This window comes from Vigna umbellata, chromosome 7, assembly GCF_029865625.1.
Source record: "Vigna umbellata cultivar VRB3 chromosome 7, Vumbellata_1.0, whole genome shotgun sequence".
Classification (NCBI taxonomy): Eukaryota; Viridiplantae; Streptophyta; class Magnoliopsida; order Fabales; family Fabaceae; genus Vigna; species Vigna umbellata.
The window spans coordinates 4,106,834-4,123,543 of NC_142171.1; the positions used below are offsets into that span (position 1 = coordinate 4,106,834).

Consider the following 16,710-nt stretch of genomic DNA (forward strand, 5'->3'; position numbering starts at 1 on the left):
TTGAATTAATTCACTTATATTTAAAGTTTTGGAAGCATTTCAGAAGAATTCTCATGTTAGATTCCATTGATCTATGTGATCATAAACACAAAACGTTTTTACTTCTCAAGACACCAACCTCTCTAGGCAATCATTACAAAATCACCAAAATTCACAGTCACATTTTCAACTTCAAAGGCTTTCCTATCACAGTGACATCCCTAAGGGGATTGTTTATTTATTAAGCCTAGGGATTGTTCATTGAGCACATCTTTTGCACCATTTTTTCTCATCTTACTCCTTCCTCTGTTCTTTTTGATTGATCACCACTATGAAACACGTTTCCTGTAGTGATGATCCTCCTCTTTTCTGTTTTTTTTTCCCTTCCTTCCTTCTCTATCTTTTCTCTTCTCCTAACTTATTTTTCTCTTTATAATATTCTTCACCCAAACCAACAATCTCCAATGGTACTGACAACCTTTTTTTTCTTTTCGATTCTGGTTAGCCACTGTTAAGGTAACATCAGCACTACACTTCGACGTACAATTATTGTCCTATATTTAGAATTGATGATATTATGTATTTTAAACAACTGATATGTTAAGAAAATCATAGAAGTAGTTACTTTAACCTATTTTGTTTACCTAAAACTCCCTTCTTAACTCACCAAAGCTTAGTTTTCTAGATAGAGGGTTTAAATTTGTCCCATTCTGAAAGAAAGTACGGTAATCTAATCTGAAAAGCAAGCAAGAAAACTGGAACTGATTTACACCAAAATTAGCCCATGTGTGTTCTGTTTTACATAAAATCTTTTCCCTTTTTATGTAGTATGGAAAATTATCCCACTACAGAAGAGTTGTACAGTTAGAAATCACAGAAATCTATAACAAATAATTACATAATCCTTTCTGTTAAACCCAAACTCAGTGATGTTATGTAATATATACACACAAATATAATTGGTTTTGTTAGAAGCAGGAACATGGCCCTGGAATCTTGCCTGTTGTTCTAATTATGTTTGCCTTCTCTTTTGCTTTGAGCACTTCATTCCTTCGCCTTTCCTCTGCTTGAGCTCTGGCTCCCCCGGCAATTTGATTTATGTAGTTCATCTTCTCTTCATATTTCTTCAAAGCTTTTGCCCTTTTTCTTTCACTGTCACCATGCTGCATGCAAATCCATTCATTCTAATTTAGTTCATACTTTATAATAATTTCTTCAATGTATAACACAATTTTCAATAAGCATGCATGTATTATTTAGATGATAAGGGTAATCAAAATTTTAAGCAAGAACCTTCACCTGAAGCTTATTTAACTTGCGTATTGCTTTCGCCTTCTTCCTCTTTTCCCATGACTCTATTGTTTCCAACAACTTCTCGTACCTGATAATTATGGAGAGCATCAATTTACATACAGCTTTTAAGAACTACAGTAACATAAAGTTTTTAATTTAATGTAAAAGATGTAAGATGTTAAAAGACAGCATTCTAATTTGTCTTTTTGTGAAAAAAAAAAGGTTAAAACATGTTCATCCTACAGTGTGACAAGTATATACCTTTCTTTGATCTTTTCCAGCTCCTCTCTCTCCCAAGCATCTGCTTTTGTTTCATTGACACGTGGTCTTGCCGAATGCTGCTCGATCAGTGGTGGTGGAGGCGGCGGCGGCCTTAAAGGTTCCACCTTTAAAGGCTCCAACTTTAGAGGCTCTGGCTGATGAACGAGTGGAGGACCTTTTATATGTGGGGCCTCAGGTTTTGTTTCACCTGTGTTCACCAAGTTGTCGTCATCAAAAGTTGGGGTCCTTTTGGGGGGTTGGATCTCAGGTTTTTTACCATCAGAATTACTCTTTAACTTTTCACCAAAAGTTGAACTTCTTCTCATTGATGAGGGAGGGGTCATGCCTTTTTCAGGCCTCTTTATATCCACTGTACCATTTTTACTTTTGTCATTTGGGGGTTTAAATAAGTATCCATGCATGTGAAGCATTGCAGAGATTATTAAATATTACGCCGTTTCAAAATGAGTAATGTTTTGGTGTTAAACATAATTCACATTCAATTAGTTTTCGCTACAATACTCAAAGTTTTGTTTTTAAATAAATGAGGTTAATTTGATGATTTTTAAGTACTGTATGTACCTGAGAACTGTCTGGATGTGCTACCAAACTGAGAAAATGGAGGCTTTCTATCATCCACCTTGCTTTTGCCTCTGCTCAAAGGTGTCTCCCTCATTTTCTTTTGCTGTGGAATTTGTGAAACCTCTTGAGAAAAAATTGCATATGCAGCAGCAGCTACCGCTGTGGCATGCTCCATCTCTGTGTCATAATCATGACTCATGTTTCTTGAAAATTGTCTCTGGAACCAACTCTGAACCTTTTTCTTATCTGTGGAAAATCTTACTTTAGTTTGTTAATTATCAGAAAGAAGATGAACAGCTTCGTTATCTGTTAGCATTTTCGCTTGGAGGGAACTTGTTATGCAGAAAAGTTACCATGAATGCAAATTCATATTATCATAAGTCTATCAATTCTAAGGATAGGTGTATTATATTATTGTTCGAGAATGTAAAAAGCTTTCACGACAAAATTACGTGACTTTTATGAAACCGAACGACATTAGTTTTTCTGAAGATAGACAAAACAAAACATGCATGTCAAAACTCTAATTTTTTGTTTATCCCAAATTCTGAGTTCCTTCCTTTGTTTTATTTCCCGTTAAATACTTATTATCAGCACTATTAATAAAGCCTGCATGGGAAAAATTACATCACCTTTGAAGGATGGAGTTTTCTGTGTTGTAAGTTTCTGATCCCTGCTGCCACCAAGATCAGCTTTATTCTCTTCCTCTGCACCAGTTAATTTCACTCTAGCAAAAAGTTTTCACCACATACACAATATTCATGGACCAAAACTTAGACAGCAATTTTGGTTACATGCATATGGATCTATAGCATGTGAGAAAGATTGTGCAGAATAGAAATTAATTAACATAATCTTATGCATCTATAACCTTTCTGAATTATATGCATATTAATAACTACCTTTTCAGCAGAACTGCATGGTAGTTAATTGTTGTTTATGGAAACAGATGAGATGTGGAAATTACAATAAATGACAACGTTTTAAGAGGGTAAAAGCAAGAATTGCTAACCTTATTTGCTTCATCAAAGTTTCCATTGTATAGGAAGAATTTTTCTGATCTCTCACTTCCTTTTTATTGGCAGTGCTTTGTAATAAAGTAAAGTGGTTGAAGCTTATTTGAAAGGGAATAAATATACTTTGCATGTGTTGTCTGGTTTGGAACTGAATTAAGTGCCTTGTAGTGGAAGACAGGTATTCTTTTCTTCTTTGAAAACTTTCCATTAAGCATGGGATCTTACTTGCTCTTCTTCACCACATTTTCTAAATATTTCTCCCAAGAAATTTGTAAAAGCTAAAGTAAATATACATAGTTTTTTTCTTTTCTTGCATGGCTTTAAACATTTAATGCATTAGCATGTGGAAGTTCCATAGGAATAAGGTGTGAACAACTACTCATTTCATAATTTCTTTATCAATGCGTTTCTTTATGAATTCCCCATATATAGCTAGAAGTAGTGAAATACTTTAACCTTGTTTTTAATTTTACAATTTCTGTGAAATTTAATTATTTTAAGTTTTTCACCTTTTTATCACTAAATTAAAGTTTGCCAATATTAATAAAAAATAATCATTTAAACTTCAATAAAAATAAATAAATATGGCTAATATATGTAGAAAGATAATATTAGTTAAGAAAACTCTATAAATATAGTAAGAAGTAATTATGATTTATATTAATATATAAGTAATTCCAACAATATTGATTAAAAAATTATTCATATTAACCTTATTAATAAGCAATTTGAAGTTAATAGAGAAATAATCTTATCACTTTAGTCAATAAAATACCAACTGATTTCAATTGAAAAATAACTTTAACTTATATTATTATTTGTTGAAAATAACTTTGATTAACATAAACTAAAAATAACATTTTTTTTCTGTTTTAAACACAAAAATTTATAAGAAATATTTGCCGATATCAACTGAAAAATAATATTGAATTGATGGATGAAATTTTGAACTAGTTGAACCAAATTTCTTATTGAAACTGAGCAAATAATTATCTTGACCAAAGAATGTAGAAAGAAAACCATAAATTTGAAATATTAGAGATATGAATATTTTTAAATATACACCTTTTTAGATTAAATTTGAAATTATCTTATATAATAAAATAACTAATAAATTCATAATTCAAATTTATTTTAAATCTTTACATTCAAATAACATATTTTATTCTTGATTCAACTATACCTAATAGTCTCACATGATTTCATCTAGGTTAAATATTCTTTTTTTTCTACCATCTGAGACACTCTTTAAATATAAAATTGTGAACAAAAGAATTCTAAAACAGACAATATAATGAATAAAGATGATTTCACTTAAAGTGTTTAGGATTTCTTAAATTTTTCATTCAGAATAAATTCTCATTCTTTTTAAACCTATGGGAAGCTTATATTTTATCTTTTATTTTTTATTTCTTACAATACAGTGACTAGAGGTATAAAAAAAAACATTAAAAAACATAGATGATACTCTAGAAAAAAGTGTGCCTATATTTATTATTAACAAAGTTGGGATAAATGTAGTCACATGTATGCACCGAAGGCAGAAAGGGTTACTCTCTTCATATATATCTTTATGTTATGGTCTAAAAGGTAATTAAATTTGTTTTCTATTAATAAACGGTTAAATATTTAGAATTTTTTTTATACTCAATTATCACTATTTTAAAATAATGAAACTTTTAATCACAATTTTAAAATCAACTAGAAAAACAATCTTTGATTAAAATAATCTAAACTTGTTTGTTAAGACCTTTTCATCATAAATATCATATATAAGGTTATAAATTTATGATATATGTACATATACTACCTATACTATTATATAAAAAAGCTCTCTCATATTTCCAGTTTTATCCTTTAGCTATTTTTTTTTTAAATCCAAATAATTATTTTACTAATTTTACTTTCTATATAATCATTTTTTCTTAAATTTAATAGTCTCTTTTTTGTTCATTGACTTTTTTTTTCTTCTAAAATTTAAATATTTTTAAACTAAAATAATTATTTATAATAAAAATATATTTAAAAATTTTAAAAATTACTTACAATAAAATTGTAAAAATGATTTAAGTTTTGTTTTATAATTGTAATAATATGTAATATTTTTTTGATAAAAAAAATAGACACAAATATGTATAGGACATACGTTTTTCACTTATTATAAGATGAATGAGTTATGAAAATAGAAGAACTATTTTGTTTAGATTAAAAAAACTAGTTTTTAAAGAAATTAGCAAAAAAACATTATTAAAGTGAAATTGTATAAGATTTTTGTATTATAGGTAAAAAGTATAATAAATTTTTTATTGAGATCTTACGTCAACTATGTATAATAGAGAGTAGAATATATAAGTACAAGTTAGTTTTATAAATAACATTGTCGGATTATTAAATAATACCCAGTATATGTTTCATATGTGTATATCAAGTTTATTTCTTAATATTTTTAAAAGGATTTAATTAATTAAATGAAGAACTGGTTAAATAATTTAAATGAAGATGAACTTTTCGTAATAAAATAATAAAAAAGTGAGTGATGTATCATATGTACATATAGATACAATTCAACAAATAAATGCATTTGTCAATGCTTGTAAAAAAGTAATCGTATTGAATGCGTGCATACATGAGCACAACTTTTCACCATATATATTAACTTCAGTTTGACCAATCCAGATCACAAGATTGTTCCAAGGATTTTTCGTCTACATTATACAAATTTGTAAGCTATACGAGGTTTTTTTACCATAAAAATGTCTAAGTTTTTGTGAAATTTGACAAATAAATTTCTTAATAGTTGAGGTGGATATGTAAAATATTATGTAAAAATTCTGATTAGGTTTATTTCATTCCATTTCATTAATGTTTATAAGAAAATTATACAAACTGAATCATAATTAATATCCTCTGTTAGCATTATTGGTATAAATTAAAGGAATGAAGTTATGTGTTTAGATACGAGAGAGGAATCAAGTATTGCGTTATTGTAAAATACTAATAATAATAATAATAACAACAATTTCAATATAAAACAAAAATTGACACAAATGTTTTTGCTTTCTGTCTTTCAGAAAGCTCAATTTTTTGTCAAATATATTTCATTTGATTTTAATTGTAGAAATTCATCTATTTATCTTTATATGATATGTAGGGTCCATTTGACCCCACTTTTTATTAAGGTGAAAAAACATTACCATTAATTTTTTTTACCTACTTTTCTAAGCATATTCAAATTTTATTTTCCTTCTACCTTTCTTCTCCTCTCTTCTCATTCAAAGAACCTAAATTTCACTTCATATTAAATTTACTTTAATGTAGAAAATCTGAAATAAGAAAATGTGTCAAAGATTCCATCTTATTTAGAAATATAAAAAAAATTGCAGTATATCCATAAATATCAATTTTATTTTTTACTACATATCATTAGATCTTATTAAAAACGTATTATTATAAGATTAATCACTCTTTACAGATATCTTTTCTATTTATACATTCCATATTCTTCACAGTAGAAAATGTGTAAATTTCTTCATATTAGAATTTATTGAAAAATTAAAAGTTAGAGCATAGTTTCATATGAAAATGTTGATAATGATGAGAAAGTAACAGTTCTGAAATAAAGAAACAAGAAGGAAAGCAAAAGAGAGGAGTTCCATATATATGGATGCTCATTAATTGAATTCAATTGAAAGAGCAACTACAAACTATACATGAAGATAATAAATAATATTAAAAAAAAATCTGTGGTTGACTAAGAAGGCACGAAGAATGAGCGTATTCTGACCTCAAGAACTGGTGCAGAGTCATAAATGGATGCACCCTGCACTTTCGGTGGCTCCACATTAATGAAACTCGTGGGGTCCAACTCAATTCTCCTCCCAACCATATTCTCTTACCATTTCCATGCTTGTTTTCAGATTCATCTCTTCTTCCTCTACTTCCACTTTCGCCACCTCCAGCTTCCAACATCCAACATCCTTTAACCCAAAAACAAACATGGAAATGGCTCTGCATTGCCAAACTACACAACACCATCAACACAAACTATATAAGGTTGTACCATACATACCTTTTTTTTTTCTTTCACTAACCAACTCTCTCTCTCTATATATATATATATACTTTTCTCAGAGTTATCTCGTTCCAACCATACATAAAGCTTTTTTTTTTGAACAGGCGATGAAACTCTCTTCAACAAACACATGTAAGACTCGGCTACTTCCACCAAACTCGGTGGTTAACATATACCCATTTGGTCGCATAGAAAATTAAAGAAAAGGAAAAGCTAAAAGTGAGAAAAAGATTGAACATTTCAAGAACTAAAGAGATGGAATATAAGCGGAAGGAGAGCCATTTTCTGCAAGAGCGTTGATGGGTGTAGAGGAAGTTTATAGATAGTAGTAATACCGAGGCATGAGAATAATATGAAGAAAGGTGGTGATGATGGTGAGAAAGTATGAGTAAAGAAGAAAATGGGGTTTGGTGTGTGTATGTTAAAAGGGTGGGGTCAAATTGAAATGGTACGTGGAAATTAAAGATACCTTATGGTGGTAGTATAGTAGGGGTTGAACTAGTTGTGAAGAGGGTTGGGGCCAGTGGGAACTCGCCTCTTCTCTGAGCCGAATCTTGGATCAAGAAGAGGTTGGTGGTGCATTCTTTGAAGGCTTCTTTGAAGGCCAATGCACAAAGATCGTGGTCTGGTGTGGGGGAAAGAATCACAGTAGTGGGTGTTGGTTGAGGAAGGTGGTAGGGTGGGATTTGGTGAGGAGAGAAAGAAGAGAAAGAGGAAGATGATGATGATGGTGGTGAGTGAAGAAAGAGAGGTCTTCATGGTGAAGAGGGTGAGGAGAAAAGAGGTGGAGATAGAGATAGAGATAGAGATTGGGGTAGGGAAGAGTGAGAAAGTGATGGAAAAAAGAGGAAGAAGAAGGGTGACATTAGCCAAGTGAGTGTGTGTGATTGTTTAAATGCAAAGCAAGAGACACATGAAGTGATATAATTGCTTTGAAAATGGAGGGGGGCTCACTCTCAACTCTCCAATTAATGGTGTTTTGTCAGCAATCACCATCTCTCATCAAACCAGTCACGAAGTTTATATGGAAGTGTTATGCGCATCTATATAACTTTGTGCTCACCTTGCAAGTACACTTTACATGGAATTCAAATGCTTCTGCCTCCTTTGTCAACACCTCAGTTCACACAAACACTCAGTGGAATGCTTATTTTAGGATCAATCATTCTTATATTTTAACGTCTCATTTCAAATTTCAGATCCACTATCGAGGTGGTAACCATTCATTGGTTAATAAAAAAGGAACTTACACAAATGTGTATGTTCATTTGTGAAAATTGTTTGCGGGAACTTGTTTTTTCAACTCTCTAGCGCATACCAACCAATGATTTACATATTCATCTTTGCTAATTTTATAGTAAGCATAAATTGATGAAATTATTTCATTCTATATCCGTAGAGAACGGAAGAAGAAAGAAAGAGGAGATCAAAACTTCGCAAAAATGCGTCCATACAAAATGAAAGATTTAGAAATGGTTCTTTATTTTCTTATTAAATTCGTGTTTTGTGGTAATCTTTCTATGAGAAATTTCTCAATGCATCCAAAGACTTGAGCTTTGTTTGGTTTAGAGATTTTACTATTTTACACTCAAACAAAAAATGTTGTCTCTTGACGAGTTGGTTTTAACTAAATTTTGGACTCTCTCAACACAAGTAATAATGCATTTATGAATCATATTATTTCTCAACATTTTATGAATACATTCAATCATATTAGTTTTTTTTATTCTAAAGTCTTGGGTAAATTTTGAGACCAAAAGTATTGTTCTATGTTTTCTTGTGTGATATTTATATACTATCTATAGCTACTTGGTTAAATGTCTCCAAAAAAAAGCCCTTATTTCCATTATGTTTACATATTTGCATTTCTCCTTTTCTTTTTAAGAGGAATCACTTACTCCTCAACAATTACATCTTCGTATTTCTATTTTTTTAAGGAGGAACTCAATTTTTATTCCTCAACAATTATATCTTTGTATTTCTCTCTTTTGAATGAGGAACCACTTTCTAGTGATGGATAATATATATAACTCTTATGAAGTTTGAAATTGAAGAGACTATAAATAATTCTATATATATATAGAGATTAAGATATTATGATGCTACACACTCATAATATTAAACTTTCTATGGCCTTACACTTCCCTTTTAAGTTACGTCAAAAAGAGTATATTCCTAAATTTATAAAAATGTTATACATGAATCTCTTTCTTTTTCAACAAAATATATCAGCTCTCCTTTTTAAATATTTCAAACCTTACCTGTAACCTCCCATTATGTACTGACGGAATGTCACAAATGTAGATTTAATGTTTCACATAAATTTCTCATGCGAAATCCAAAGTAAGAGCATAAAAGCTCTGTCGAGAATACCTATTTATTGGAGATTGAGAATTGACAAAAACATGTTATTTTCAATAAAGGCAACTTATTTTCATGGATGATGATGGAAATATATTAAGATTAGACATGAGATATTAATCTTTAATAACTCTTAGTTTTCATATTGTGTATAATTACTTATTATCTTTAATAACTCTTAGTTCATATTGTGTATAAATTCTTATTGTGTAAAAATTGAATCAAGAGTATAATGACAAAGTTTACATAAGACTATGTTAAAACAAAAAAAAATAGATACAAAACTAACTAACAAAATAAAATTATTAATTAATTGATACAATAAATAAGGAAAATATCTAGTAATACTTCTTTAAATTGGATGATGAATGTTACAAAGTCGTAACTTATAACAAAATTGTTGAAATGTGTAGGATGAAATGGATTGGTGAAAGCATTAAGAAGTTAAGCTGAAGATGAAGTAGATTTTGCTGAATCTTCTTCCAAACAACATGATAATTTATCTCAATATGCTTGATACACTCATGAAATACAAGATTATGAGCTAGATAAATGACAAGTTGAATATCACAATATACAACAATGGGAGTTAGTGGTACATGAAGATAATGTAACCATTGAATTTCTCAAGTAAGATTGACTAAAGCTCGATACTAAGCTTTGGAAGAGGAACATGAAATAATATATTACTTCTTGAACTTCCAAGAGATTAAAGATGATTCGAGAAAAACCAGTGATGGAGTGTCGGGTATCCAATCAACAAGCCTAATCAAAATCAACAAATGTGAAAAGTCTAAGCTTTTAGGAAGCAAAAAAGAACAAACTTCAAGCATAGATACTTTTAAGTGGCGGATAATGTGAAGCACAACCTTGTAATGAGTATCAAGAGGATTGACATAAACTAGCTAAGTTGTTGGACAAAATAAGCAATGTTGGTCGAGTGATAGTGAGATACAAAAGTCTGCCAATTAACCATTTGTAGCCAACTACATTAGAAAAAGGTTGTCGTTGAGTAGCTTGAAGTATAATAGAAGGATCAAAAGGAGTGGGCGTAGGTTTAAAACCAAGAAACACACTATAATCAAGGATTTCTAAAGCATACTTTTGTTGAATAATGTAAATTCCAGATTTGGATCTTGTAATTTCAAGACCAAGAAAATATCTTAAAGAACCAAAGTCTTTGATTTTAAATTTGGTGTCTAAGACATGCTTAACAAAGGTGACTTCATCTAAATCCTTATTACTTAAAACATAAACTAATAAAGCAGTGAAAGAAAATCATGTGAAAATTGTGTGTAATTGAGAGAGAAAAAAGTGGTGGATAACATGTTTTGGCATTGTCGACTGGTCTACTTGAGGCCATAAAGAGACTTGTGCAATCAACAAACTTTGGAAGAACCAGGGGGAGCAAACCAGAAGGAGGAAGCATATAAACTTCCTCATGAAGTTCTTTTGTGAAGAAAATGTTATTTACATCTATTTGCTCTAGAAACCAACCTTTAATAGTTGTCATGGCAAGAATGATTTTGAATGTAGTGATTTTAGTAATAGGAGAGAAGGTATCACAATAATCTATACCTTCCAATTGTGTGTGGCCTTTGGTTACTAACCATGCTTTATATCGCTCAATAGTGCCATCAACATGATATTTAACCTTGTAGACCAACTTGCAACCAATAGGACTTTTACCTTTGGGAAGATCAACAAGAGACTGAGTTTGATTTTACTGTAAAGCATGCAACTCAACATTCATAGCATTTTGTCAACAATCCATTTTATAGGCTTGGGAAAAGGGTGTGGGTTTAGAAATAATAGTGATAAAAAAACAAAAAAATCATAAGAAGTTTTTCAATGATTATAATCTAAGAACAAAATACAAAGGATATGCACAAGTACTTGTAGTCGGATTGTTGAAACAACTAGAAGCAACCACAACATCATAGTGAAAATCTGCTAGATAAGAAGGTCGATGTAGAAGTCAGTGGAATGTCTAAAAGGTTGAGTTTGTAGAGACTTGTTGAGGGATGTGGAAGGATTTGAAATGTAATAATTTGCCATAGGGAAAGTAGGTTTAGTAGGGACGCTAACAACATGAATATGTTGTGATGGAGTTGTGGTGAAAATATTGGAAAGTAAAGGAAGTTGATTTTGAGAAGTATCAGGTGTTGGGGAATAAACACACTAAATGGAAAACAAATACCATAAAGAATGACCTTTCTTGAAAGAAAGATTTCATGAGAATGAAGATCATATAAGACATATGTCATATCCTTGGGAATTGGCAAAGGACATAAGAACCCTAAAGTTTGGAAGGAGTTAATCCACCATTTGAGAGTCAGTTCACTCTAGAATAGTATTGATAATTGATTATTCCAGACTTGAAATAATCGATTACTTCCAAATGAAAATTACTTTTTGGAGCTTGATAATCGATTATCCTAGTGCAAGGGAAAGAAGACAGGTTGGAACAACGTTTTTGCATGCGAAAATGGATGACAAACATGCTCTTTGAATTTGGGGCTGGAAAGGAAGGATGGGGACAACTTTTGAGAGATTCCTTGATTAAAATAAGGAAGGATGGACCATGGTTGTCTACGGCCTTTGTCCTTTAAAAGAGGATGATGGTTTAAAGGAAAATCTAAAGTGTAAAAGAGATTCTTGAAGTGAAGGAGATTGCAAAGGAGATTAAAGTTACTCAAATTTGTTTAAAGAAGGATTGAAGTTGTTTAAGACAAGAGGTAAGGAGAGCTAACTTATCTCTTTTACTCTATGTAGTAATTGTATGATTGGATTGATGATCTTGAATATATGAAGAATCATGAAGGGATGACCTTTCTTTGTATATGTGTGGTATGACTACGTGTTAATTTTGAGTATGAGGAGTATTTGTTGGTGAATAAGGTTAGTAAGATGACTGACCTTAGTATTTGTTTGGATCGTGAGTACTGGATTTTGAGTATGATGGACTATGAGCATGTTGGTTTAAGTATGATGAGGAATTTTTGATCACATGGTGAACTTATGAATGATGTTGGAAAAAGGTGTTAGCCTGGATGTTTTTGGTTTGAGTTTTAAGTATAGTTGATGTGAGAAATCATTGATTGAAATCAATTGCTTGATGATAATGAAATATTTGATAATGTTTGTGCGTCCATGTGATTGTGACTTTGAGTTATCATGTATTTTTGAAGCATGTGAATTGAGGTGGTTTAATGTTGAACTCTGTTTTATGTCATCTTTATTGGAATAATCGATTTTTAGAAGAGATAATCCATTATTTATGATAAATAATCAATATCCATGAAATGATAGTCGATTATCACATCCAATAATCAATTGTCATTAGCTATTTGATTGTTCTAATGGTTAAAAATGATTTGTTGTGGTCTTGTGAGGTATGAGATATGTTTATTGGTTATATACAGATAATTGTTAGTAATAATTGTAGATTGATGTCTTATAGATGATTAATTATGGTTATGATGAGATATGCATTCAAATGATAAATGATGAATTTATAGTAGATGTTTAAGTGGATTTTAGTGCATAGGATTTGAATTTGTTTTGTTCGTGCATAAGAAGGTGGTAATGATGGTAAGGTATGAAAGAATGATATAAATGAGTCAGTTTCTATTCGGCTGCGACTTTGATAAGTCGGGAGAAATGGAAGCAAGTTTTAATCGTGATACTTTGGTAAGTAGCGATAAAATAACCTAGATCCTACAACTTTGGTAAGTAGGTGGTGTGATTATAGGTGACGAAAAGTCTTCATAATGGTGGTTCTTGGTCGTGATACTTTGATAAGTAACGACAATTTTGACTCAAACCATGCTACAAAGAAATTGAAGTGACCGTAAGTAATGAGAAATCCATATAATGGTTAGATAACCATCTATATCAAAACAAGGGAAATAAAGATCTTAATCCCAAAAAGAATGGATATCTAGTTTTACATATTTTGATGCACAATTTTTTCATAGAGCTTAAACGTGAATGTAAGAACTCAGAAAATTTTGAGAAAATACTTAATTTGATCTCTGAAAGATTAAGATACTTATATTTATATGTGTGTGTGATGTTTCCAAATGATGACACCTCCAATGATGACCTTGGCATTGACAACGTTGACAAAGACTTAAATCCAGAGGTGGTCGACATCATCATCGACAATTTTGTGACATACAATTAGAACACTGTGTTCACTTTACAAGATTGATTTGGGGAGAATGAGTGAATGAATTTGAGGATATTTCAGGATGAATTGATTGTTGTTTTTTTGAGTGGATTTGAGGTGAGTGAGAGTGAATTTGGAAGTAAAGTTTGTAAAAACTAGTATAAGATTTGACCGATGTGACAAATAAAAAAAATTATTTATTTGGTAGAAATTGAAAATTATCAAAATACCCTTAGTAAAAGTAATATAAAATTTTAATTGTTAATATTATATATAATTGTAAACATTATTATAAGAAGAGAAAAAAATAAAAGTTAATTCTTAACTTAAAAAAAATTGTATTATTATTATTATTATCATATTTATTATTAATATTATTATTATTATTACTTTATGTTTTGTCAAAATATGTTTTTAATTTTAATTGTTATATTTTTTTCAAATTGAAAAATACATCTTAAAATATCTTATTATATTATTATTAGAAAAAATAAAAGTAAAAGAAAGTAAAAGTAATAAAAACTAAAAAATCTAATCAAAGGGGTAAGTCACCCCTTATTTCTCTCCGTGGAACTGATAAGGTTTAAACCCTTTAATTGTTCCTATTTATGTGGGTTTTTCCCAGTTTGATCCCTTTCTTATTAGAATTTCCAATTGAGTCCTTAAAAGTGTTAATTTGAATTGATTGAGTCCATGCCGTTAAATTTATTTAACGGGGTTAAGTTTGTTCATAGATGAGAGGTTGATGTGTCTAATTTTTTAAGACGTGGCATGGTGAGAGTTGAAACGTGGCATGGTTTAGGCCTGCGTGGAATTTTGGTAAAATGTAATAATATAATATTAGGAGATTTAGGGTTCAATCAAATTGAATGGGATTAAAAAGCTGAGAAGTGGTTGTAGATCAGACGAAGGGATGGAGATTAAGAAGTGAATTTCCGAATGGGGTCTGGGAGTAGCAATCAAGGTTGTTGTGGAAGGAAGGCTTGGGGGACTGTGGGGTCATCCAGAACCAGATGACAGACTTGAAGGAGACGACGCTGTCAATGGCGACGAGATCATGGTTGTTGATCAAATCCACCCCAATTGCATTGCAGCAAAGTGGGGAAAATTGTTCTTGCTTTTACGCCACGAAGGGGAGATGGTGCACTACCGCGACGTGGGTTTGGCTAACTAATGAAGGATTGCTCATCGCTGCTGATGGTGCGACATTGCTACTGGGTCGCACTAAGGAATCTATTTCTGGTTCTTTGCTTTCCTTGTAGGTTTCGAAATCTCTAGAGGAGGAAGAACATGGAAGCGGTGGCGCAATTCTGAGAAGTGGTTTCTTGCAGGGTTTGCGTCATGATCTATGGAGAAGAAGTTCTTGGTGGTTCCGACGCTTCTGGCTTTTCTGGATCTACAAGTGAAGGTGGCACGATGTAGGCTGATGCGAATCTGGGTTGTGGCGGTGATGGAGGAGAAGACTCGCGATTTCAGGGAGAGTGGTGGTTTGGTTTTTTGTTTTTTGCGTTTTCTGGATTTTGGGAATTACAGGTGAAAGAAGGAGATCGCGAGAGGAGATTTGCGGTGGTGCTCTGGATGCTGTTTGGGTTTTTCTAGGTTGGGTTTTTACTGGTAATATCAGCAAAGTCTAAGTCTATTAGATTCTTCTCAGATATCAATCTCCTTTCTTCTTCTGGCAATAAGATTCTTCAACCGCGTGTTCCTTTCCAGCTCTAAATTTCCCAGATCCATGAGGTTCTTTTGGTCATCCTCTGTCCTTTTAATGACAAATTTACTTTCATCTTCTTTGCCACCTGTAGCTTCTTCTTCCTCTTCTATGAACCCTAAATCCTATTTTAGAAATTCATATTATTAAAATTTAAAAAGTTGCTAAATTCCACGCATTCAACTCTCAGTATGCCACATTTTAAAATTTTGACACATCAATCTTCCACCTATGCAAAAACTTAACCCCGTTAACTAAATTTAACGGTAGGGGCTCAATTGATTTAAATTAGCACTTATAAGGACTCAATTAGGGATTCTAATAAGAAGGTGATCAAACTGGGAAAAACCCACATAAATAGGGACAACTAAAGGGTTTAAACCAACTGATAATTGATTCTTATCCTATTTTTTTTTCCTTTTTCTTTTTACCTATTTTTTTTATTTTTTTTATTTTAACTTACATAGTTCCAGTAAGCATTGCAAACAAGTGAGGAACAAGAAATTCTGTTTCTTTGAGATGAGGTACAAAATAGTAGAAGAGGAAATAAAGAAACATGATAATAAAGTAAAATGAAACAAATCATTGTAAATCGTTGTTTATCAACAAAATTGAAAATAGAAGAGATTTTGCAAATCAGCGCTCATATTTTCTCTCAAATCTACAAATCTAAACGCGAACAATTCGTGCATATTCATCTTTGTTATTCTTTCTCAACAGTAAATCTATTTAAGTAAACACTAATGTGGAGTGGGAGCCTTCAAGAGATGGAAATGGAGAAAACTCTTTGTGGTTTCATTTTGAAGATGTTTGGTCCATATTTTAAAACAGTCAAATTGGTCTACTTTTTCTTAAAAAATTATTACATTTTAAAAGTTAATTATTGACACATGAACAACGTGTGTCAAGAGACATGTAAACACTTCATATGCCTTAATCGTGTTTGCACATGAAACAAAATTTAACACTTTTAAATAGATGAGATAAATTTATTACTTTTTAAAATTAGGAGATTAAACATAATCAAAGCTTTAAGTAAAAATCAATTTTTATTTTGCCTTATAGTTAAGGGATTAAATGTTTTTACTTAAAACCAATCAACCTTTTTTTCCCCGGAACAAAATTAAATTTAAATCTTAGAAGAATTAATTTTTGAACGAATAACATAAAATTAATTTTGAAGTTTTAAAATGATTTTGCTAAATTAATGATAATAATATTTTTTAAATGATTGATATAGTATTCCCTTCATTAAAAATACGTA

The 16,710-nt window shown here is 31.0% G+C and overlaps 1 protein-coding gene across 2 annotated transcripts; it reads right to left on the minus strand.

Moving 5' to 3' along the window:
* Positions 1 to 38: 38 nt before the first annotated feature.
* LOC124829649 (uncharacterized) lies at positions 39 to 3,214 on the minus strand. Of its 2 annotated transcripts, none has more exons than XM_047303204.2 (6): positions 3,128 to 3,214; positions 2,748 to 2,842; positions 2,116 to 2,361; positions 1,534 to 1,903; positions 1,279 to 1,360; positions 39 to 1,142 (listed from the first exon to the last, which is right to left on the minus strand). In XM_047303204.2, exons 1-6 carry the CDS (start codon positions 3,151 to 3,153, stop codon positions 948 to 950), a joined length of 1,014 nt encoding a protein of 337 aa, XP_047159160.2. In that variant the 5' UTR covers positions 3,154 to 3,214; the 3' UTR covers positions 39 to 947. The 2 variants fall into 2 exon arrangements, with proteins under 2 accessions (XP_047159160.2, XP_047159162.2); XM_047303206.2 differs by having other exon boundaries at positions 2,748 to 2,822; positions 3,128 to 3,193.
* Positions 3,215 to 16,710: the final 13,496 nt, after the last annotated feature.

Bases quoted from the DNA above. Each gene is read 5' to 3' on its own strand.
- LOC124829649 (XM_047303204.2), bottom strand. From the start codon at position 3,153: ATGGAAACTTTGATGAAGCAAATAAG. The intron at 2,843-3,127 runs GTTAGCAATTCT...ACTTTTTGCTAG, and splicing joins ACTTTGATGAAGCAAATAAG to AGTGAAATTAACTGGTGCAG. The intron at 1,904-2,115 runs GTACATACAGTA...AAAATGGTACAG, and splicing joins CACATCCAGACAGTTCTCAG to TGGATATAAAGAGGCCTGAA.